Below are 22,892 nucleotides of genomic sequence, written 5' to 3'. Positions count from 1 at the left end.
TGAATATGTTTCAGTAATAACCCAATTAGCCCTGGGTTAAAGAAGGGGAACCAGCCAGTGACATGACAGTGAGAAGGCTGTCTGAAGCGAGAGTGTGTGTATGTGTGTGTGAGAAAGAAAGAAAAGAGAGCTGACGGTGGAGGCGTCCAGTGCTTTAGGTAAATGTTATTTTGTTTTATTTGACTGAGCAAGCCTAAAGCACTTGGCGGCCAGAGGCCACGCTGCTGCCTTCCCTCTGCGGCTGAGGAGCAGGGCTTTAGAGGCCTCTTGTAGCATGTTGAGACAGATTGTGTACTTACCTCTCTCCCTGCTTCCCCCCGCTCTTCGGATTGACAAACACCAGCAGAGGATGAGTGCCCTCTATTGTTGTGATCTGAATGGGAGATGTCAAAACAAACTGTTGGTGTTTGGAGACTGCAGGATGCTTCACAGGAATTCACTTTCAAGCCATATCCCTCAGACATTTTGCCAAGTATATACAGCACTTTCAAGCCATGCCAGTCATCTGATTCGTTATATACTGGAGTTTTCCTGTTACCTGGCTGGGATAATGTCTGTGTGTGCTTCATGTTCCTTCGCCTGAGTAAAAACTTAATCTTGGGTTAATTATAATATCTAATTATAAAGGAAGAGCTGTGATGGAAATTTTAGCCAGTATCTCTGAAACTACATTATACAGTATCACAGGTCCCTTGATTTTTGAGGAACTGATATCTTTATCTTTCAAAGAAACCTTGTTTTGCTTTTTTATTGTCAAAAAAATCATGTATTCATTCTTACTCAAATAATTCAAGTAAATATAGTTTTTCACTGCAGGTGAGTCATTCTCAAATTTACGCCGACCCACTCAGATCTTTAATTGGATATTCAACCAGCAGATGAGCATATGACAAAGGATGTCCTTCATTATTTTCCCCCTGGTTCATTTATATCTTTTCCTCATTTTGCTTTATGAGACTATAGCTCTGTTAATAGTTTTACTACAACCTCATAACAACCACTCCATTTGAACTCTTTCCCACTAATGATGATCTGGATCAAGAACAGGTCAGAAAATGATGAATAACATCTCATTTTGAAATCCAATAGGTTTGTTTCATAGGTTCTAGTTTTCTTTTTTTTTAAGTAGAAATTGGAATGAAAATCTAAAATTCCACTGCAAAATTTTTAATTAAAATTTGTTGCAGTATCTTCACTGTCCACCAGTGGGCAATTGCACCACCATTGTAGGTAATTGATACACGTGAACTACAGTAGTTAGAATCTCCAGCTCCAGGACAATTAATCAGGATTGCCTCAAAATGAACTACAGCATCTGTGTTTTTGGCAGTAATGAATAGAATAGCATAGAAAGCATTTATTGTTGTTGCACTACGCAAAACACAAGTGTGGCAGTGCTACTCCTGATTGGTGAATTAAAGTCACAAACACATCACTCACGGAAACAACTGTTTTGTTTTGTTTTATTTTGGGGGTTTTGTTGACACCAAAAAAATGCCAAGCTGACAACAACATTATCCTTAAATACTTTTAAATATTATTTTTAAAGTTTGGGACTATTAAACTCAACTTTTGAATGCAAGCTGCTTTTCTGGCTTCAGAGCCCATAAAGCCCTGTAAATACCTCTGACATAAAAAAACAAGAAGTCCTCTATCTTACAGTCAGTCAATACTCAACCTGATACCGAGTACTTATTTGCGACTGCTTTCTAATCAGCCAGACAGTTTGCCTTGAGTGACGTGAGAAAGGATTTTCCAGTGTCTCTGAGTGGTAGTGAATCTGTGGAAAGGCAGAGCCTGCGATGTCAGAGGCAGATCTCACAAAGCGCCACATAAACAAGCTCTGACTCAGCGGCCTCTGTTTGAATTACCCTTCCTGCAGTTAGTCTGCAACAACTCGCCCAGTGCTCTCCCTGACACAGATGAAGCACTTAACTCCCCCTGCCTGCTATCCCAGCAGGCCAAGGGTGAATTAATGAGCTCCCTGTCCAGTTCAGAGTGATCCATTACTTCCTGTAATTATAAATAATAATCTTGATTATTACGCTGGTTAGCCAGCGAGGAGCATAGATGGATGTGCCTGGGATATGATTCATCATATTTCTCTCTCATCCACGCGTAGACGTGCAGTCGCCACAGACGGCGGCAGGCTTCCATCGCCAACATGCTGGCTGACAGATATTAGAGAGCATCAGGCTGGACAAGGCTCTGCCATGGGATACTGATTACCAGCAGGGCCTGCAGAGTCCCATCATACAGAGCTTCATTTTAAAAACATGGTATTCAACAATGAAAAACGGTTTGATTTCTGGATGGGACCTTAAAATAATCCGACTGTATCCAATTTATGGCTGTGCAGAATTTAGCAAGCAAGCTTTTTAACATGTATTTCAGTTGATCTCTGAGTTACTCTTTGTTTTTATTTATTTCAAAATTAGCCTATTTCTCGGCATCCACAAAACATTTCAGATCATATAACCACTTATTCTGCACCTGCACCCCAAATAATCGGACTGTCTTATGTTCCCTTGTTTGTGAAGTGAAGACTTGTGCTGGATTAAAACAGATTTTTTCAACTACTAACTGATTTTTCAACTTTTGTAATTTTAAAATAAATTTATGAATCTGAAAATTAAGGATTCCTCAAACCCCCTCTCCTCATTGTGGGCTTTTTCAAACTGTGAAGCATGATCAATGAAATATCTAAAAACAAACAAATAAAATACAAACAAACAAACCCAAAGCATGAATTCTGCACTCACTGCAGTATGGGATTGTGATTAGTAAATAAAAACTATAAAAAATATTAAGGCACAAAACTGTCAAACGTGAAAAAATAAATAGAAAAGCCAGACTCGCGTACAACCTGCAGTCCTTGGCCATCGACTGTGACAGAGTTGGCTCTCTGCATCTTTCCTCGGCCTGACTGACTTGACCGAGAGTCCTTCCTCAGTGTAGACTGTCTTTCCTGTGGTCAAAGGTCAAACAATTACAAGAGCATTGTTTTTTTTCTGCAATTAAAAAAAAAAAAAAAAAATATATATATATATATATATATATAGATATATATATATATATATCTATATATATATATATATTACTATTATTGGATATAATAGTGCATAGGTAAATACATGGGTTTACTGCCAGAATTGGAGTGAACTGTGTGTCTCGTATCTGTTGCTGTTAAGTCGTCTCTAGAGACCTGCTATCGTTTTATGACTACAATGATGTGAACAGCTTAGTGTAGGTTGCAGATTTAGTATATCTCTAACATTTTTTTTTATTTTTAGCAGAAAGAAGTCAGAATATAATATATATATATATATATATATATTAATATTAATATATTAATATTATATATCTGTAATTTCCCAGTAGATTTCCTATAAATTCACATTTAATCTGTTGCTAGTTGAAGAATTTCACTGAAAGAAAAGCTTATTTTACATATTGCAACTTACAAATCTGCCATAACCAAATAAAAAGTTACAAACATAAATACAAAACAATGAGGTTATTAATAAAAAATTCATGTTGTAACGTTTTATGTTGGCTTTTGACCTTTTCTGGCAAACTTTCCCCACATAAGTTTAAATGGAGTTTTTATTGAGTAAGTAAGAGTCCTTCCTCGTGAAGCGCACCCATACAATTTTGGAAATAAACTTCTACAAAATCATTTGGTGCCACTTCAGAGCTCAGTGGGAGAACACAGGCTGATGATTGGATCCTCGGGTAACAGTTCCAAACAAGGTCAGGTTCACCAAGCCTCGGGACTGCTGACCCATCAGAAGTGAAGTCTTACCAGGACGATGGGGCAGATTGAGTTGGGGGGCAGGATGTGATCCTTCAGGGGTCCACAGTCACACTCAGGTTTCACATGTGAGGCACACTTGTTATGGAGCTGGAGGAGGTGGCAACCGTTATTAACAACCAACTCGTGTCAATAAGAGCGCATGTTTAAGTGTACAATTTCAGGTATATGCTCCAGACTAATTTACATTACATGTGTCATTGTCTCCATTTTATTTTCTATTAACGTGCAACTGCAAACAAGTGTTTTGGGAGTGTAAATTGGTGGGATGACTTGTGAGGTAGGAGAGGTGCAAAAATGAAACCCTAAACAACAAGAAGCAGTGGGAATATAATAAGGAGGTGGCTGCTTCTCCTCGGGTGGCGGCTTACCGTGATTTGACACCAAACACAGTGGAGCCCAGTCAGACCCTGGTAACACTTAATGGTTTTGTGACACTTGTCACACTTGGTGGGGCAGTTCCCTTCCACCCAGAAATGATGCATTACCTGCAGAGAAAAGGAGAGATAGCACACAGAGAGGGAAAAAAGTGAGAAAAGAAACATGGTGCAGAAAAACAAGATATATACAAAAGCACAAGTGACACAACAATTAAAGAAAGCAAGGTGGAAGGGAAAAACAAGCAAGAAGGAACAAGAAGGAAAAACAGAGCGCGAGAAGGAGAAAGCAAAACAAACAGTGCTGTCTGCATCCCTGTCTCTAAACTAGGTTTATCCTGGTAATTAGAAATGCTTAGTAGCAGATTGAGTTGTTGCAATTCCATGAGAGGAAGAGAAGCTCTTATTCTAAGCTCCACAGAGCACTGCTGATCCAAGCGTGCCGACTGGTAAACACTCCAATTGGACGTACCTCTGTGTTTTTCTTGGACTTGACATAGGTTTTGATGCAAGACAGCGGAGCGCGAGCCACACAGCGCTCGTGGACTGTGTACTTGCAGACTGGAGCAAAAAAAAGAAAAAAACAAAACACAAAAACATGGTTTTGAATGAGCAAAAGAACAAAGAAGAACTTCTCTGTTGTTGTAAAGTACGTACGCTAGGGTTTGACTTATGTGTGCACATGAAGATGTTTGTTCATCTTTTTATAACTCAGTAAAGGGTGCACTGTAGGATGCAGTATGACTAAAACACATGCAGGTCTTATCCTTTTAAAATAAATGTCTCTGTTAAACGGTTTATTTCTCCTTTATCTCCACCTGTCCTGTATTTTAGACAATCATGTGGCACTAAATCAAAATTATTAGACATTTACTTTTTGATGTCAGTTGTTTTATGTAAATACGCTTATCATCACCTTTCATGCATGAAAGTCAGTGCAGATCGATAATGTTACATTTCATCTTTTTAAACAGATAAGTGCATGTGTCAAACCTTTAACACTGACTGAATTACTCACATGAGCAGCAGAGACCCTGCTTCCCCAGTCCAATTAACATGTTGAGACACAGGTTACAGTAGGCTGGCTTATTGAAGTGCTTCAGTCTCCACACGTGCTGCCCATCATCTTTTACGTTCTGCAGCAACAGAAACAGGTGCAACGATTAACTGATGGAACAGTCACCGAGTCAGTAATCCACTGCTGTATCGCATGGCTTCATATTCAGGCTGGACAATCACCAGTTAATCATCTAATTGACCTTTTATCACAAGTTGAATTCTGTACAAAAGCACTTTGTAGTTGATTTTGTTCTTCTAGATGCAGCGTTTTCAGTGGGAGAAACATTTCATCACTTGTCCAAGTGACTTCTTCAGTCTCAGCTGATTTGTGAAACAGCTGCAATCAAGAGATGAGATAAGAGTCCATCTTTCACGATCTTAGGCGCCCTCCTCGGTTCAGCCACCGTCGTTTCCTTTTCACATAAATGGCCTCCTTGACTCCATGCTCAAACCAGCCTTCCTCCCTGTGCACATCTTCATCACTGAATGAGTGGCCTGACAGGGTAGCTCTTCCATGTTGCACTGTGGTTGGTTTCCTCTTGAACTTCATCGTGTACACTATATCGCTCTGTTTCAGGTAGGAAACTGGGTCTTTGCGGTGGATGGATTTTGGGAGTTTTGGGTTTTTTTTAAAAGTCATTGAGACTGTTTTGAAAAAATCAGCTGTTCAAAAACTCCTGATGCATAACGGATAGCCAATGGTTTTTGCTTAGGCAGCATTTTTCCGTCTTCTCTCCTGGATTGCCTGGAGTGTTCTTCAAGCCTCTTCCCAGCTTCCCATGCCCAGCTGGGATAACCACATTTACTCAGGGCCTCTTTGATATGATGTTCTTCTGATTCCCTGTCCGCTGTGTCTGCAGGGATGCCGTTCACTCTCTTACAGCTTTGATTGCAGCCATTCTCCAACTCTCTGTGAACAGTTCTCATGGCCACAAATCAATGGTGATGACAATTTGCATATTAATGATCATGAAACTACCCTCATGGCTCATTCTTAGGAAATGGTGCTAGATTCACTCATTATGCATTTGTAGTGCTTATAAAATCTGGGAAACATGCAGTTAGCTGAGACTGAAGAAGTCACTTGGATGAGTGATGAAATGTTTCTCCCACTGAAAACACTGAATTCAGATTAACATAATCAACTTTTCTGGGATTTCATCAAGACAAAGCATTTTGATTTTTTTTGTATATTATTCTAGGTCAAGCAGTCTAAATTCAGTAAGGACAGAAGGCATGATTTTCTGTTACTCTTTTGTAGTAATATTCATTCATAAAAAAGGATACACTGTAAGGATTTATATTAAAATGTAGTCAAATGCTTCCACCTAGTGGAAAAAGCATGAACTGATGGTGTTCACAGTTGACACAGTAGCAGTAGGATACCAAGCTTATCAAGAGTAAAACCAAAAATCCACTACAAAGCATCTCTGTTTTGGTCAGTTTTGCAATATGCCAAGTTTTCAGCTAATGCTGTAGCTCTTTGGGAATCAAGCTATGCTATGTTTTTACATTTACAACTTAAATAGAATCAACTTAAAATTGGTTCTGTGCCTAGCTTCATCCCTCGAGTTATGTGCCTTACTGTACAGCTTACTGTTGCAAACAAAACATTTTCTTCTGAAAATGGTGAGGTCAGGCTGGGCTGAAAATTTCTAAATACTATTTTTAGCATAGTACTGTACTAGCATAGCACTGTGCATCTAAGAAAGTTTTGGGCTTCTCAGTATTAGCACCAAATGTGACTCTCTCTCTATGGACTCACTGTCTCCAGGCCCAGCAAGACTAGCAGGGGGATGGTGGTCATCCCTCCCTGGATCCACTCTTCCAGTGATACAGTACCATCGTGATCGTAGTCAATCTCCTGCATCATTTCCTGAAGGATCTACAGTAAAAACAACAACAGAAGACATCTTGAGTTGAGTACGCATGACTGTCTCAGGGTAGTAAACAATATTTTCATGCATGTTCTATTTCTCAAGCAACATAGCGTATGAATATCCTCCTTACTGGTTTCAGCTCGGTCACATCCCATTCCAGGTACTCTGCGACATGCATCATCTGGGAGACAATGTGCTCTAACTCCTGTGGCGAGACCACAGACGGTCATTACAGGCACCAAAACACTGTGTTTACCTTTCTGTATGTCGCAGCCTTAAGTTAATGTCACTAAATTTCTTTGGCATGAATAGACTGATGAACAGCTCGTAATAGCAGGTTGGAAATGTCATTCTTCCGCAGAGAAGAGTTGCACACAGCAAAAACAAAGGCAGTGTGGGAAGCACTCTGAAGCTGAAGGTTTAATTACAATGGTTGGTTTTTGGGGGCAGAGGCGGGTGATGTTATTATCCAGTACCGCACTGAATCACTATGATGCACTTAGGATATCTTTAAAAACTAGAGTGTATGAGTGTAAATGAAGAGTTCATACTGTTTTTTCATTTTCTCTTAAATTCTGAGTATGATTTGGGTGCCACTCAATGGCTATCTCTGCCTACATTTGTATTCTCTCTGCCCTCTCATTAGTCCTCTGCTTTCTATTATGCTTTCTATCTACCATCCAATAATGGGTGAGAGATGACTAATAATTGAATACGTTACCAAACCCACTCCACCTTCTCTATCTCCCTTTTAACCCTTTAATTTAAACCCCCACTCCCTCCTACACACTCTGCACAGATAATGAGCAGTGCTCTTTCATTCATAACTATGTCCAAGCCACAGATTTTACTCGTCCTTGTTTTTCTCCATTACTCTTCCCATTTCATCCATTAATTTACTTAATTTATTTAAATGATTTTGTTGATGGAGAAACATACATACAGAGAAATAGAGACTGATGGACAGAAATGATTAAAAAAATGGAGCTTGACTGATAAAAGAAGAAAATGCAGAGATATTAGAAAGATAATCAGCAAAAGACTTTATTTTACATTTACACAAGACAGCTTGCAAATAATATAGTCTATTATTATAAATCCATGTTAGTTTGGCTGTTAAATATTATAATTTTTCATTTAAAAAGTTATCTAAGTGGTGAACAGAGCTGGATATCTGTTACCTGACAGAAAAAAGTCTCAGAAACCCTGAAAAACTAAAAATCGGACAAGCCACTGGATTCCTTAAATGCTCACTGACCACTTTATGACAGTAGATATGCCTTGTTAGTACTAGTTTGGACCACTTTTTGTTTCCAGAATTAACTTTATTCTTCATGTCATAAATCAAACAAGGGGCCCGAAACATCCCTCAGAGACTTTGCTGCATATTGAAATGATAGCATCATACAGTTGCTGCAAATCCATGATAGGAATCTCCCATTCCACCACATTCCAAGGGTGTTCTATAGGATCTGGTGACTGTGGAGGCCATTTAAGTACAAGGAACTCATTGTCATGTTCAAGAAATCAGGTAACATTTTCCCAGTGTTTGGTTTGATGGATGCATGGATGGATGGATGGATGGATGGATGGAGCCTTTTATTTGTCACATACAAAGTTTACACCTGCAGTGAAATAGGACCCCTCCAACCATACATACATAGCACAGACATCACATGGGAAGACTGGTCTAATTTTGGTGAGCCCATGTGAATTATAGCCTCAGATTCCTGTTCTTGGCCAAGTTAGTGTTGCCTTCCTATTACAACAAACTAATCCGGCAATTCTCCACTGATCTCTGGCATCAACAAGGCATTTTTCCCCATATAATTGCTCAGTGGATTTTTTTCTCTTTCTCTCATATGGCTTTTCTCTATAAACTCATCTGCTTATGTGGGTAAATCACAATAGCCAGTCAGTCATTTGTCAGTCAAGAATAGTAATTGGCAAGTGGAACTCGAGCTTATATAATCTTGCACATATAATATTGTCAATGCCATCAAAGCTCATAAAAAACCAATAACAAAAACATTTTGCTCATTAAAAACTAAAGTATTCTGAGGTAGGATCCTGATTTTGTAAATCAAAACAAACACTCCAAAAGGGAAATATTTACCGAGCTGTCCAAGGAGCCATTTCCATCTGTGTCGTAGAGTCGAAACATGACTATGGAGACAAAAAGAAAATGTCAGCTTATTGTAGTAACATCCTGGATTCTCCAAGTTTCTCCGCCTTTGAGGTCAGTATTTAGTACCACACCAGCTTTGGCTACACTCTTCAGTGCCAATATCACGTCAGTGCACGCAGAGACAAACCAAACTCTTTATCTCAGCAGCTGTCTCATCAGCCTCTGAAGCTGCAACTTTAAGTGTCCCCCAATTACCACTTAAAAGTGTCACCATGGAAACAGACAGCTCCTAAATCACAGATGTGATTGATCATCTCTTAACGTCAGTAATTTTATGGCGCTGTGACAAAATCTTGAATAACTTCTTACTTCTTTATATTTTTGTGTCAAAAAGTAAGACTTGTAATTTTTTTTTTTTTGTGATTTAGACCAATAATATTTCTGGCCTTTATTTTTTTTTATTTAGACATTGGCTAGTCCCTTTTTTTTTCAGTCTGGTTCTTTGCATCTTACAGGGGAATGTATTGGAATCTTTTATTTGTTGAACCATGATCTGTGAATTATTCAAGCATAAAAAGGCACAATCCCCCCCCCAAAAAAATGGGCACAGGGGAGCAGTGTTGTGTCTACACATAACAGAAAATTTAGCACCTTTGTTACTAGTAGCCTGTCTCAAAAAATTGTTACAATTTGTTTGGTTGAATATTTAAAAAGTTTAAAAGATAGCACAGTCTGATAGGCAAAATAGTGTTTTTGCACCAACAAGGTGAATCCCTGAACAGTTGAACGCATATTTCGAGATGATATGCTGTGTGTCCTTAAAAAACATAGTGAAACTGAGCAAGTAGAGGACAGAAAAGTAGCAGGCTTAAAATCCTATTTACACCAGATGAGCATATAAACAGTATCTGAAAATCTGACACAGGACCTGGGAGAAGGAAGGGAAATGGTGAGAAAAGTCTGGGGTATGTCAAATTACATAAGAACTGGACTGAAAATCAGTGATGAATTCAAATTTGAATCTCTACAGTCATGTGTAAAACACGGTGGAGGCTGTGTCATGGTTTGGGGCCTGCATTTCAATCTGTGGTGTTGGGGATATTGTCAAAATTAATGAAATTATGAACACAGAAAGGTATCAAGAGATTATGATCCACTGTGGAATTAGGCCTGCTGCATATCATATTGCCCGTTAGAAATTTTTACCTGCAAAACTGTCATATTGCAATATTGCTGCTGCAGAAACAGAGTCAGAACTGCGTGTAAACCTTCAATGATGATTTAGTACCTAAAATGCTTCATCAAACTGCAACAAAGTGCAGTATTTTGCTAAATATGCAAGAAAACTTCCAGCTGAAGGTGGAAACCACAAACTTGTTTCACAACTTGAAGCAAAAACACCTTACACATAGCATATGTGCATATGTGCATCTCTTGCAGAGTTATATAAAGTTTTAAGTATTATTCTATACTTCTCTACTTCTTGACAGGGAACAGCACAAAAGCCAGCATCACCCAAAGACTTTTGTTATATCCTCCAAGAAGTTTGAAGAACTACCTAAAAGCTTGTCTAACATTGACTTTGAAGCTAGTCATAATTGCACAAACTCTGTTTTTTTTGGTGTTTTTTGTTTTTTTTGCCATATTATGGTATTTCCATGTATTTCTGTGTGTTTGCATTTGCATTTGTGTTTGCTAAAACTATTTCTAATGTTCCTTGCAAAATATAATGATATGAAGGGTTTTGCACAGTACTATGAGTCCTGAGCTGAGCTGTGACAACAACATCAACTGGAAATGGCTGTGCACACTGTTTCAGGCTAATGCCTATAGATAGAAAAAAAAAACACTGCCCCACCTCCAGCCTGGCTTGGGTGCAGCACATCGTGGCTACTGACATCATCACTAAAGAGTTGATGTCACATGGCAGCTTGTCAGGCCACTAACAAGGAGCTAATTGCCAGTTTCCAGGGGAAACGGAGGTGATGGTGATGGCTGATCCTGGTGTCTGCTGCTGGGTGGAGGTTGAGGGTGTTAGAAGGAGGTGACTGTAGTGATCAAAGAGGACCCAAAAGTAAAGAGAGCGAAAAGGGTGTTGGCATGATGCCAGCAGTACAAATGGGCTGAAATAAGAAGAGAAATTTCTTTCAAACATACGAATCTTTAAAATAATTGTGATTGCAAATAAGTTCAAATGTATCTCGACTCAAACCCGGCTGCTTCCTGATTATTTACTATTCAGCTCATTCTTATCATCTAAAAGAAAAACGAGAAATACATTTTATGGACTTTTGGTGAGGCCAGTTAAAACTGTAAACAGGGATCAAACACAAATAATGGCAGTGTTACAGTTGTAAGTGAAACTTGATATGTGTCCCAGGAGGTCTGCATTGAAATTAAATAAATAATTTTTAAAAAGTTACTTAATAAAAAAATTACTCACCTTTAACAAACTCGAAAAATAATTTTTTCCTCACAGAAAACAGCTGTAATAAGCCACAACTTTATTAAGTTTGCATCCACATTTATTAGAAAGCAGTCTTCTTCTTCCCATGCCTTTGTGGGTGCATTCCTGTAAATGTGAACTACTGCCCCCTGTTTATTAGTGGAATAATGTTACCAAAAAAAACCCTTCACTACACATATTATTTCAGAAATAAATATTAGGTATAATTAATTTAAGGATATAAACTACATTTTATTTAAAAATTAACAATAAAAAGAAAAAAACTGTATTGTACGTTTCGAGAAATTGTAAATTTTGTATTCATTTTTCTTAAAAAAAACAACCCTGGAAATAATTAATTATTTTGTTATCATAAGAAGTGTTTTCTTAAAGTCTTTAATGACTTGTAGCAAAAATACCTGAAAGTGGGAATGTTTTAATTTAATTTTTTTTCTCTTTCTCATTTTTATTTGTACATTTCCATGCAATCTGTATTTTTTAAAGCTATTTTAATTTTTAATGATCCTGATGTAAATAAAGCAGCTCATAAGTGTCTAAGAACCACTTTAAATCTGTGCAGTTTTCAAACAGTCCAGAAGAGGGAGCCATCCTCTACCGAAATAACATGTTAAAGCCCACAGAGGTTTACAGGGACAGGGTGCAGCAATGACACATCACCCATAGTTAATTCCATAATGTGTTCCCAGTCACGGGTACCATCTGCTGAATTATTTAATAATCCCCTTTGCTTAATGGGAGCAGCATTACTCAATAATTCAACAGAAGCATGAGCATTATAGCAACACAGAAAAAACGGCTGCTGTCCAATTGAGAAAACTTTGTGAATTTGTGAAAATATGCAATGACTGCAATTAAGAGGTGTGTCAATAGGCTGCCGAAATGAGGTATCAAACATCTGTTGGTGAAGCTTTATGGGAGCTTAGAAGATCAATTTAAAAGAAAGTGATCTGCGTTAAGACAGAAAGTGGACATGCAGAAAAAAAAGATTGATTTTTACATTTATAATAAAATAGGCATTTAGGCTGTGGCCAGATTAGAACCTTTGAGTTTAGAAACCCGAAATGTTAATGGCTGATAAGACATGCTGCAAGAGGAAACATTTTACCTTAATTAGTTTTAAGTAAAGAATAACGCAATAAGAAAAACAATTCGGTTGAATGCACTTCTTAATTACCAAAAACATCTCAGGAAAGTCTGACTCACTCAGATAAAATGCTGAGAAAAAAAGCAAACCAAACAAAGAAACCAGCAGGTACAAAGTGATTAAGGAAATATTTTCACTGCAACAAGACATTAAAACAGAAGTTTGAGTTATTTTACTAATTGTTGAGCATCATTTATAGTAAAGGGAACTAACTGCTCATTTCCAATTCCATAATTTTATTCTTGGACTCTGCTGAAGAAGTTTTGGTTGAGTCTGTCCATCCAATTTCTTACAGAACCAGTTTTAGCTTCTTTCTTCCTTCTTCCAACCCAACTTTCTTTTCTTCAACTTTCAAACAAAAAGTTTGAACAGCAGGTGGGTTACTGTTACTAGGTTATATATACATTACGAGTAAAACGTTTAGAAACAGCTTCTCATTTAATGTTTTTTCTTTATTTTTACAACTTTTTACATTGTAGACACATACTGAAGACATCAGATATATGAAGCAAGATATATGGAATTATGTAGCAAAGAAAAAATTGACAAATAACTCTAAATAGGTTTTATATTTTGGATTCCTCAAAGTAGCCGCCCTTTGCTTTGTTGACATCAGTTGTGTTGTACAGAAGTCAAGTTAGTACACAGCTGACAGCTGTTCATTTGACAACTGATAGAATTCATATTATGGCAAGAACCAATCAGCTACGTAAAGAGAAACGACAGTCCATCATTTTCCATCGGAAAATTGCTAAAAATTTGAATGTGTCTCCAAGTGGAGTCGCAAAAACCATCAAGTGCTAAGACGAAACTGGCTCACATGAGGACCACCCCCAGAAAGGAATATCAAGAATCACCTCTGCTGCTGAGGATAAATTCATCCAAGTCACCAGCCTCAGAAATCACAAGTTAACAGCAGCTCAGATTAGAGCCCAGATAAATGCAAGACAGAGTTCCAGTAGCAAGCATGTTTCTACATCAATTGTTCAAAAGAGACTGCATGAATCAGGCCTTTTTGTCAAATAGCTGCTATTAAACTACTACTAAGAAAAAGCAACAAACAGAAGAGATTTGTTTGGGCCAAGAATCCCAAGGAATGGACATTCGACCAGTGGAAATCTGATGAGTCCAAATTTGAGATCTTGTTGGAAAACCATTTCAGATGACTACCTCATGAAGCTCACAAGAGAATGCTCAGAGTGTGCATCAAAGCAAAAGGTGGCTATTTTGAAGGATCCATTCCATATGTGTTCATTCATAGTCTTGATGCCTTCGGTGAGAATCTACAACGTAAATAGTCGTGAAAATAAAGAAAAACCATTAAATAAGAAGGTGTGTCCAAACTTTTAACTGGTAGTGTATAGCCAACATCTTATTACCTGAGCGAAAAGATGTTGGACCTGAGTTTATGGCAACAATTCAGGCCAAACCTGGAAACCACAAACCAAATCTACAGATTGACTCTTTGTAAAACTTTTATCACTCAAATTATGCTTCAAAGTAGTTTAAAAGAAAATGGACTGTATACAGACAAACTCCTACTGGATACAAAAAAAAAAATCAAAGCGGCAATGAATCCTCAGCAAAACATGAATGGTTCTATATGAACATTTACTATTGCAACAGGATATTAATACATCAAAACATTTATTTTTTGGGTATTCATTAAAAAAAAGTCTACCATTGACATATTTTTAGAATCAAGGATTCCACAAATCTTTCATCAAAGACTAAACAGAAAAAGAAAATGTGAAAAAGTGGCTGAGCTAAACATCGATAGGCAAGTCAAGGACCGAGAGCTTTTCAGAGCACAATCACAGCTTGAGAACAAAGGTCAACATTTTTCAAACCTTTACTGAAGGTTCTTTTTAAGGTTGTCCCCACACTTAAAGAGCACATTCAGAAGGAACCACTTCACACTGTTACGAGTCTTTTTCTAGATCTCATTCAGTTCAGAGAGATGTGTTTTAACACTGGTTATTTTTTGACAATGACTAAAGAGTCACAGTTTCTTTACAGAAAGGTTGGGTACATATGAGGAATGTGTGGTTTATTATTATTTTGCTAATAAGCACACACTAGAGCATGCATCCACATACAAAGATATCTCTTTGCCAGGAGTCACTGCTTTGCTCCCTCTCACCCTCTTGTCTTTTTCACTGGGCTTCAGTTTGACCTTATTTGGCCTGAAAAACTGCTTTTCACCCACTGGGCTTTAACAACCAGTGACATTTCTTCTGCCTACTGGTACCTCAGTTGTTTGGCATCTGCATTTTATCTTTTTATTTGTATATTCAAGGTTCCCCGTGTTTATTGCATATTGCATAGTGTTAGGACAAGTACGATCACTGTCTGCACATTACTGCATCGCTGATGTTTACTGCATATTAACATAGGTCCCAGACATGTGACATAGGATGACATACTCACATTCAAGCTTGTCCTCAGGACGCCCACCCTCTAGCAAGGAGAGGTAACACACAATGTCCTTAAGCTGCACTGTATCTAGAGGCCTGGGCAGAGTAGGGGTCTTCAGAGGGGTGGAGTTGCCTTTGATCAGCTTCAGTCCTGCAGGACCAACACATGAAAGGTTAAAACATCCTTTATACCACCTCTAATGTTAGCCCAGTAAGCTGCTGGGTTTGGATGTCTGATATCAGTCATATAGTCAGAACAATCTGCATGTGTATGGTGTCTAGGGATGACAATACTGACAACCCCATGATATTGTGTTTAATGGTTCAAATCAATATACTTATTATTTACAGCCTCATAATTTGGCATAAAATGAACAAATTGACACATATTTTCATTCTGTACATTGCTGCAACTCTACTGTTTGCTCTGTTTTAGCTCTTGTCCTTTTAAGGTCCCACTCTCCTTTGAAAGGTCAGCTGGTCCACTGAAGATGAGACTATAGTGGTTATATACATAAAGGTTCAGTTAATGCCACTGTGACAGCCTCTCATTTGTGAGTATTGGAGAACTAAGCTGTTCATCAGGAAAAAATGCTGTAAATGTCACAATATAGTACATAACATGTACATTACAGTCAAGTACAACATGTAGAAAAACCCAATCAGCTGTTTTGTTTGTTTGTCTTTTGTTTGTTTCTTTGTTGTTGTTTTTAAGTTGTATCACTGGGATTTTAGCTGTGCAGAGAAGCAGGTTATAAATGTTTTGAAAGGGGCAGCTGTTTTACATTAGTCTTAATGGGTTGTGTTTCATTCAGTATTTCGTGTTTGTACCACAGTGTGACAACAAAAAGAGAAAAATATGCAAATGAGAACAGATTTACTAGAAATTTGTCAGTGTTAAAATACAGTGTGAGCAGAGAGGGTAGGGCAGAGGCAAACACTTAGCAGTGTTGGCTACATTATCAATTCACTGTGCTCACATAAAATGAAATAAAACAAACAGAAAACATAAATAGACTAAACTAAAGCTCAAAATAAAGCTTACAGGAGTGAGTAACACCTGCACTCCCACTCTGTAGGAGTATGTATAAACACCAGCATTACAAAATTAAAACACACAACATCAAAAAATTAAAGACTAAAAAAAGTAAACATGTAAACACTAAGATTAAATCTTACAAACCATTTTCACATGCAAGACTCAAATGCAATGTCAAAATAATACAAAATAATAACATATGAGTTTAATAGTTAAAGAAGTAAAATGACAAAATATCAGATTATGCTGAGACATGAATTCTACTTGGAGCCAGGCCATGAAGGGCCTTTAAAGTAATAAACAAAATCTTAATGTCAATTTTAAAACTAATTTTTAGGGGTCTTTCTACTGCATTTTTAGTTTACTGACTGATTTCTGATTGATACCAGTTTAAACAGTGTTACAATGGCCTAACTGAGAGGGAAAATCAATCGTGACAAATGAGTGCCGTTAAATGTTAATACTTAGCAATATTCCTCAGACGGCAGTAGCAGTAGCAGGATTGGGTAACTTTAACAATAATGACTCCATAACGACCTAACATTCATCCCATGGGTGGATAAATGTCATAGGTCATGACACACAATGAACTGAAGAGAATACTGTGTTTTTTAAGTGACCATAAATAGAGAAGTGCTATTGTTTAAGAGAAAACGGGATACATTAGAAAAATATGTCCCTTATAAGTGGAAGAAAAGGTCCAATATTAATGACACAAATTAGTGTAACCGTCTACCAAACGAACCGTCAAGGCTAAGCTTTAATTTTACTAATTTTACTTTTAAATTATGAATTTCTTCAATTTGAAAACAGGAATTTGGGTTTGGTTTCTCAATAATGTCCCAGTTTCTTCTTTAAAACGTATCACTTGCTTCAGTCTGTGTGATTAGATGGACACAAAGGGTGATGGGAGGGCTTACAGCTAACACACTGGATCAATAAGGGCGAATCGAAACACTCGCACAGGCTGCACTGATCCAGTTTCACACAGCCTCGTAAATGGGGCAAACAATGTGATCAAATATTGCATGTACAAAAGATCATGATATGAACAATCTAAGTTAATGGCCTTAGTTAAACTATATTTCTTGTTATTTTTTTTAAGTTTTTTTGTTCTGTGGACAGCTTTTGAGTTAAACTTACATTCAACGCATGAGTAATTGGGTCAGTAACTTTTTAAGGTTCCTTAAACCTTTGAATCAAACCAATTACCAGGCTGTGTATTCAAACTATATTAGGACATTATGTTTACGCTTTATGATTATTCATTTACTTACTAATGCACTACCAGCTAACCGAGTATTACTTTCAAGAAAAAAAGCAAAAACATATATATTTTAAAAAAATAATGGAATGGAAGACTCCAAATGAATTTATAGAATGTTAGTTATAGAAACCTCATTTTTTGCTGTAAATGTACTCCACTACTCCTCAATCCCCACAAGAAACGTTTTCAATTTCCAGTCAGAGAATAAGACCAGTAACTGGGGAACATTTTTTTAATAACCTTTCTATAATAAACTCATTTTTTCCTGTGGTTCAATGCCAGAAACATGTCTCAATTGGGGAGGTAATTCCATTATTTTAACTGTGCTTCACATCAAATTTAACAACTAAAGCCCACACACATCATTTTTAGTTACTGTTATTTAAGTTCACAGTAATTATGAACGATACAATATTTTTGGAGGAAACCTAGTGATGAAAATTTGCTACACATTATTGACATAGTTTTAACAGAAATTTGTGAATAGCTCTACTACAAGGTTAACTTTCCCAAAGCTGGGAGTCATGACAATTCTGAATTTGTTTTGTAATTATTGTTATGTCACTTAGGATGAGGTCCAGTTGTATTTTATCAGAAGCTGACATTTCACACAGATGGTGCGACTGTCTTGTTTCATAAAACAAAGCTGATGCTTTTGTTAGACAACCTATTATTCCAAAAAGTTCTCCACTTAAATGACTATATACATTTACAACTACCATCTTAGATATTATTTTCTATCTATGCAATATGCCAGAAAAGGTATCCTACAAAGACAGAGTGCTTATGACAGATTTGCTCGCTGCATGTAAAAAGAAAAGAAGAAGCTGTATCTTAAAAGTGGTTGAATGTATTCAAAAAAAATCTGAATATTTGTTACCAGATGTTAATGATTCACCAGTAGGAAAGAATACACACAGTATGGACATGTTATGTTTTACCTGAATCTATTGGTTTGGGCTTTATCTATTTTATTTTATTTATCTACTCATTTATATACATACATTTATATACACAGGAAAGTTCATTATTAATATTGTTCTTAAGATTGCTATTAAGTTTATATATGTTTCATGTATTTGTTCTTATAAGGCGGACAAACAGATGTTTAAACACCTTTTTTAGTTATTATGGGAAGAGAAAATATTTTCCCCCATTTTCTTTTATTTATTTTTTAAACCTTGAGTGATTTGGTTAAGTTTTCCTTTTGGACCTATTATACATGAAGTAAAGCTGAAGCAGGAGATTAGCCAACTCAAGCCCTGGCAGTATAGTCAATAGCTAATTCACATACACACTGTTCTCACTGCTTCGTCACCTTGTGTGTCATGATATCACACTGGAGAAATACACGACAATAAACTGAACATTATGGTTATACATGTTTATTGTTCAGTTTATGAAAACCATAAACTAAGATTACAATTTGTATTTTGACATTTTTATTGTAGTTTATTAAAGGCCGCCAATATTAGAAGTGTAATAAAAACAATACCAGGACTGTTTTGGCCAACTTACTCTGGGTTTATTGTCTCAAAAATTCAAATCATCCACCCCCACCTCCTTCCTCTGTGGACAATGAAACTTCATAAAAACATTATCTAATGAGAGCTAGAGAGCTTGGTCACTTGAAGATAAAACACATGTTGCTTTGTAGCACTCAGTGACACGAGACAGTCTTTATTATTAATTATCTGAACTGGTAGGCAGTTAAGGAGGTGTCAAAGCCAAGTCGCAACGCAGGAGATGCTGCCTGAATGAGGACTGATCTGAAGTGTTAAGTATTATTTTAATATCAGTTAGTCATTACCACACACAAATGAGACATTAGTATAATGCTATAAACAAACAAAACTATTGCCAAGACAATTGGCAGCTTCTACACTACAATTTACACTGAGTGCCACCGGGCTGGACTTGGCATTAAATTGAATAAATTGTCCAATGGCACAAAACAGAAACAGTGATGGGGCCATTTTTTTTTTCACACAGCAAAGGAAGAGTAAAGTGATTCATTCTCTACGATGACAATAACAATCCCCAAAAGAAGCGCTGTGAAGGAAGAGAATAACTGACATATTGGCTGAACCTTAGCAACACAAGCGGAGATGTTTTCTTATACACATCACTGACTATAAAACACCAACATGCTGTGTTTATGAACTGAGGGGATGTTAGGAAAAGAATTTCTTTTCTACACTTACCAGAGACTCGAGGTTTGTCAGAAGATGAGGGACTGGGTTTGGGTCCTTTGTTGCTAAACGACATGAAAAGGTGTTGACAGAACTCTTCAGGGAGTTCACTCTCCAGGAATGTTTGCATAAAGACCTTAAAGCCCTGGAAGTCAATCTCCTAAAACAAAATAAAAATAAGAGCGCTAGTTGTTGAATTCAGGTTTGAGTGAAATGCAGAGGATTTTCAGTATCATGTTTTCAATATTTTGCAAAATGTTGCACATTTTTGTACTTGGCTATGTCTGAACTGTTGTTTGGACTGGGTTTTAGCTTCTTTTATTTACTGCACTATATGTGGCCTTCATACAGATGCCTTTTTATGCCAAGACACAGCTTTGATGACAACTGTTTTTGTTCATTTTTGTTTTGTTGTGTTTTGCTAGCTGTTTCAATTTGCAAGTCGTGTTCAGACAGATACAAAAGTGAGCCTATTTTTTTTTATATCATTTTGCTCACGCACATAGTTATTAACTGTTTGTGGTACACACTTTAAGGGTTTAATATTTTCCTGTAATAGGTTGCATTGCCTCTAGAAGTTTTTACATTTCTTAAGAGAGTTCAATTATTCTGTGATTAAAGAAAGTAGAAAAACACAGACAATAAATGAAAAATAAAGTAAGAGGAAGAGACAGCAGATACCTGGCTGAGAATTTCCTGCTTCTACACTCCGCAGCATTGAAGAAAGAAAGAATCGCGACATATTCATGGAAGTATCACATGGTTATGTCATTTAAAATGCACAAAATAAGCACATCACATATTTACACACATTTTGAAAATGCAGTTATGTAGTTGTGATTATCTGTTATTGAATTAAAGATTTGTGAACTGTTATGATGCAGCAATTAGTAGTTGAGTATGTATTTTTTTTTTTAGTTGCATTCTTGATTATTGGCATTGTTTTATCTTTAAAATGTATGCATGTTTAAAATCTCTCTAAATCAGTTACTCATGTTTTCGGAAAGAAATGCTAAAGTGTGATATATGCTTGCTGTTGGCATTTCCTGAGTCAATAGACTATAAACTATGTGTTATATAATCCAGTATAAACTGAACATACCTCCTCTGGATTGTATTTAGCCAACACACCATCTCCATGGAACTCCTGCAGCACATCCTTCAGCTTCTTGGTTGAGTCTATGAGAAAACATTCAGACATGCTTTATTTTTTGTTATGTTTTATGTATGATTGATGTCTACATAATGCTGTTTTATTATATAGTTCAAAGTACTTTGCATCTTCTGTTTTTTCATTTATAAAAACAAAAGTGAAGTGGGTTCAAGGAGTTACCCTATCTGCAGCAGGTGTCATTTTTCTGTACCCATAGTGTGGATGCACCTGTAAGCGCTACAGAGGCATGCACGTCATGCACTGTGTATTGCTGATTTAACTTGGATGCAGCATTTTGATGCCTACAGGGAGACATGCTTCCATATGTGAGTCAGAGCTGTGAAGATGTATCCTGCACTACCAACTGTAAAGGTCAGACCATGAATGAAACCTGACTTAAGATCTTTTAGATCATTTGTGATATTAACCATTATTCAGGGCTTCATAAAATATATCATCCACATTTAGTACAACTACAAACCAGCCATGGCCTTTAACAGGACAAGTAAACAGGCATGGGAGACATTTGTATAAGTATGTCAAGTTCAAATACAGGGCAGGAGTTGAAATGTGGTTTGCACATCTGAGTGCTACAACACCGACTGGGGATAACAACTAGATAAAACAGAATTGTGAACACATGTAAAGGTCACAATAATTTACTAAACCAAATACAATACCAAATAACTATTTTCAGCAGGGAAGAGATGGACCATTAATGAAATATGCAGGCTGCTTGCAAAGCAAATTAGTACTTAGATAGAGGAAAATGCACCAGGTTAATTCCCCTAAGACGTAAAAACTGTGGTAAAGTTACGAGTTCTGGGAAAAATTATTCACTTGAAATAAAATAATACACAAACATACTACACTTAACTTGTACAGCCAAGTTATAAGGTACTACTTCTAACGCAGAGAGAAGAATAAACTATCCCTAAATAAAAATTTTTTTTTTTGGTAGATACATCTTTAGCATTTTTTAAAAATATTTCTCATTTATGATGTAAGCACTATATTTTGTCGTGACATGGAAAAATAAATCCTGAACACTCAGTTTATAGTTGTAGCAAATCAACAGCTAGAAAACTACAAGTGTGAATATTTTATATACAGTATGATCTAATTTTATTGTTAAAGGTAGAGTGTACCGGATTTAAATATACCAAAACCTTTGTATTCCTTCTAGTCCATATGAACAGCTGGTGTATTTTTATAGTCCAATGACTGTGTCTTTCAAGTTAAGGGAAAACTAAGCAAATATTTACTGCTCATTATTTATTAATAACCAATCTCTATACACCCACTGGCTGAGATGCAGATGTTTGTCTAGCATTGATGATTGAGGCGGTGCCTTGGTGTGGTTATTGCTCGGACCTCAGCTGCAGCTGTGATTTCATCCTTCTGCTACTCTTTATCTGCTGGATAATTTTAATTCCACTACCAATTCAACCTGCAGCATTTCTATGACAAATGTGCCACTGCTACTGCATGCAGGTATTGTTACATCCATTGCAGACTAATGTGTGACAGTCAGACTCAGCATAGGCAGTTGGGGGACAAGGTGGGTGAATGAAGTAAACGTGAATATGAATACAGTATATCCACTCTAGTTATCTCTCTAAATGCAGTCGTACACACACAGCTGAAGGTGTGCCCACTTTTACTGTGGTCACAGTCACTTATGGTCTAGCATATATTACATGATAATACAACTCTTTCCAATATGGGAAAATATTAAATGTAAACATTATGTAAAGTTAAAAATCTGAATTGAACCACACAAAAATAATATAACTATTGTCATTTCCCTGAAAGAGACAAAATGCCGAAGACTGCTGTGACTAAAAAAACAGACTGAAATCACCACAGTGGCTCATTATTTTCACTCTCTGTTTAAGCACTCAGCACTGGACAAAAATAACTTCATCAGGCAGAGATTTGCTGTGATAATTACT

The 22,892-nt window shown here is 36.9% G+C and overlaps 1 protein-coding gene across 3 annotated transcripts in view; it reads right to left on the bottom strand.

The window, feature by feature from the left end:
- dgkb (diacylglycerol kinase, beta) overlaps positions 1 to 22,892 on the bottom strand; it is a 77,869-nt gene that overhangs the window by 45,210 nt on the left and 9,767 nt on the right. For 2 of the 3 annotated variants that reach the window (XM_025911708.1, XM_013274445.3), the window contains 13 exons: positions 20,887 to 20,963; positions 20,466 to 20,486; positions 19,797 to 19,944; positions 15,300 to 15,437; positions 9,247 to 9,296; positions 7,261 to 7,335; positions 7,016 to 7,135; positions 5,210 to 5,327; positions 4,664 to 4,752; positions 4,186 to 4,302; positions 3,806 to 3,904; positions 2,867 to 2,968; positions 300 to 373 (listed from right to left, as the gene is read on the bottom strand). In XM_025911708.1, the coding sequence (XP_025767493.1) occupies positions 300 to 373; positions 2,867 to 2,968; positions 3,806 to 3,904; positions 4,186 to 4,302; positions 4,664 to 4,752; positions 5,210 to 5,327; positions 7,016 to 7,135; positions 7,261 to 7,335; positions 9,247 to 9,296; positions 15,300 to 15,437; positions 19,797 to 19,914 (1,100 nt within the window). In that variant the 5' untranslated portion in view covers positions 19,915 to 19,944; positions 20,466 to 20,486; positions 20,887 to 20,963. The remainder of the gene's footprint in view (positions 1 to 299; positions 374 to 2,866; positions 2,969 to 3,805; positions 3,905 to 4,185; positions 4,303 to 4,663; positions 4,753 to 5,209; positions 5,328 to 7,015; positions 7,136 to 7,260; positions 7,336 to 9,246; positions 9,297 to 15,299; positions 15,438 to 19,796; positions 19,945 to 20,465; positions 20,487 to 20,886; positions 20,964 to 22,892) is intronic. The other variant, XM_013274446.3, reaches the window with a different exon arrangement.

Source organism: Oreochromis niloticus, linkage group LG11 (genome assembly GCF_001858045.2).
Source record: "Oreochromis niloticus isolate F11D_XX linkage group LG11, O_niloticus_UMD_NMBU, whole genome shotgun sequence".
NCBI lineage: Eukaryota > Metazoa > Chordata > Actinopteri > Cichliformes > Cichlidae > Oreochromis > Oreochromis niloticus.
This window is presented reverse-complemented; position numbering and strand designations above follow the sequence as displayed.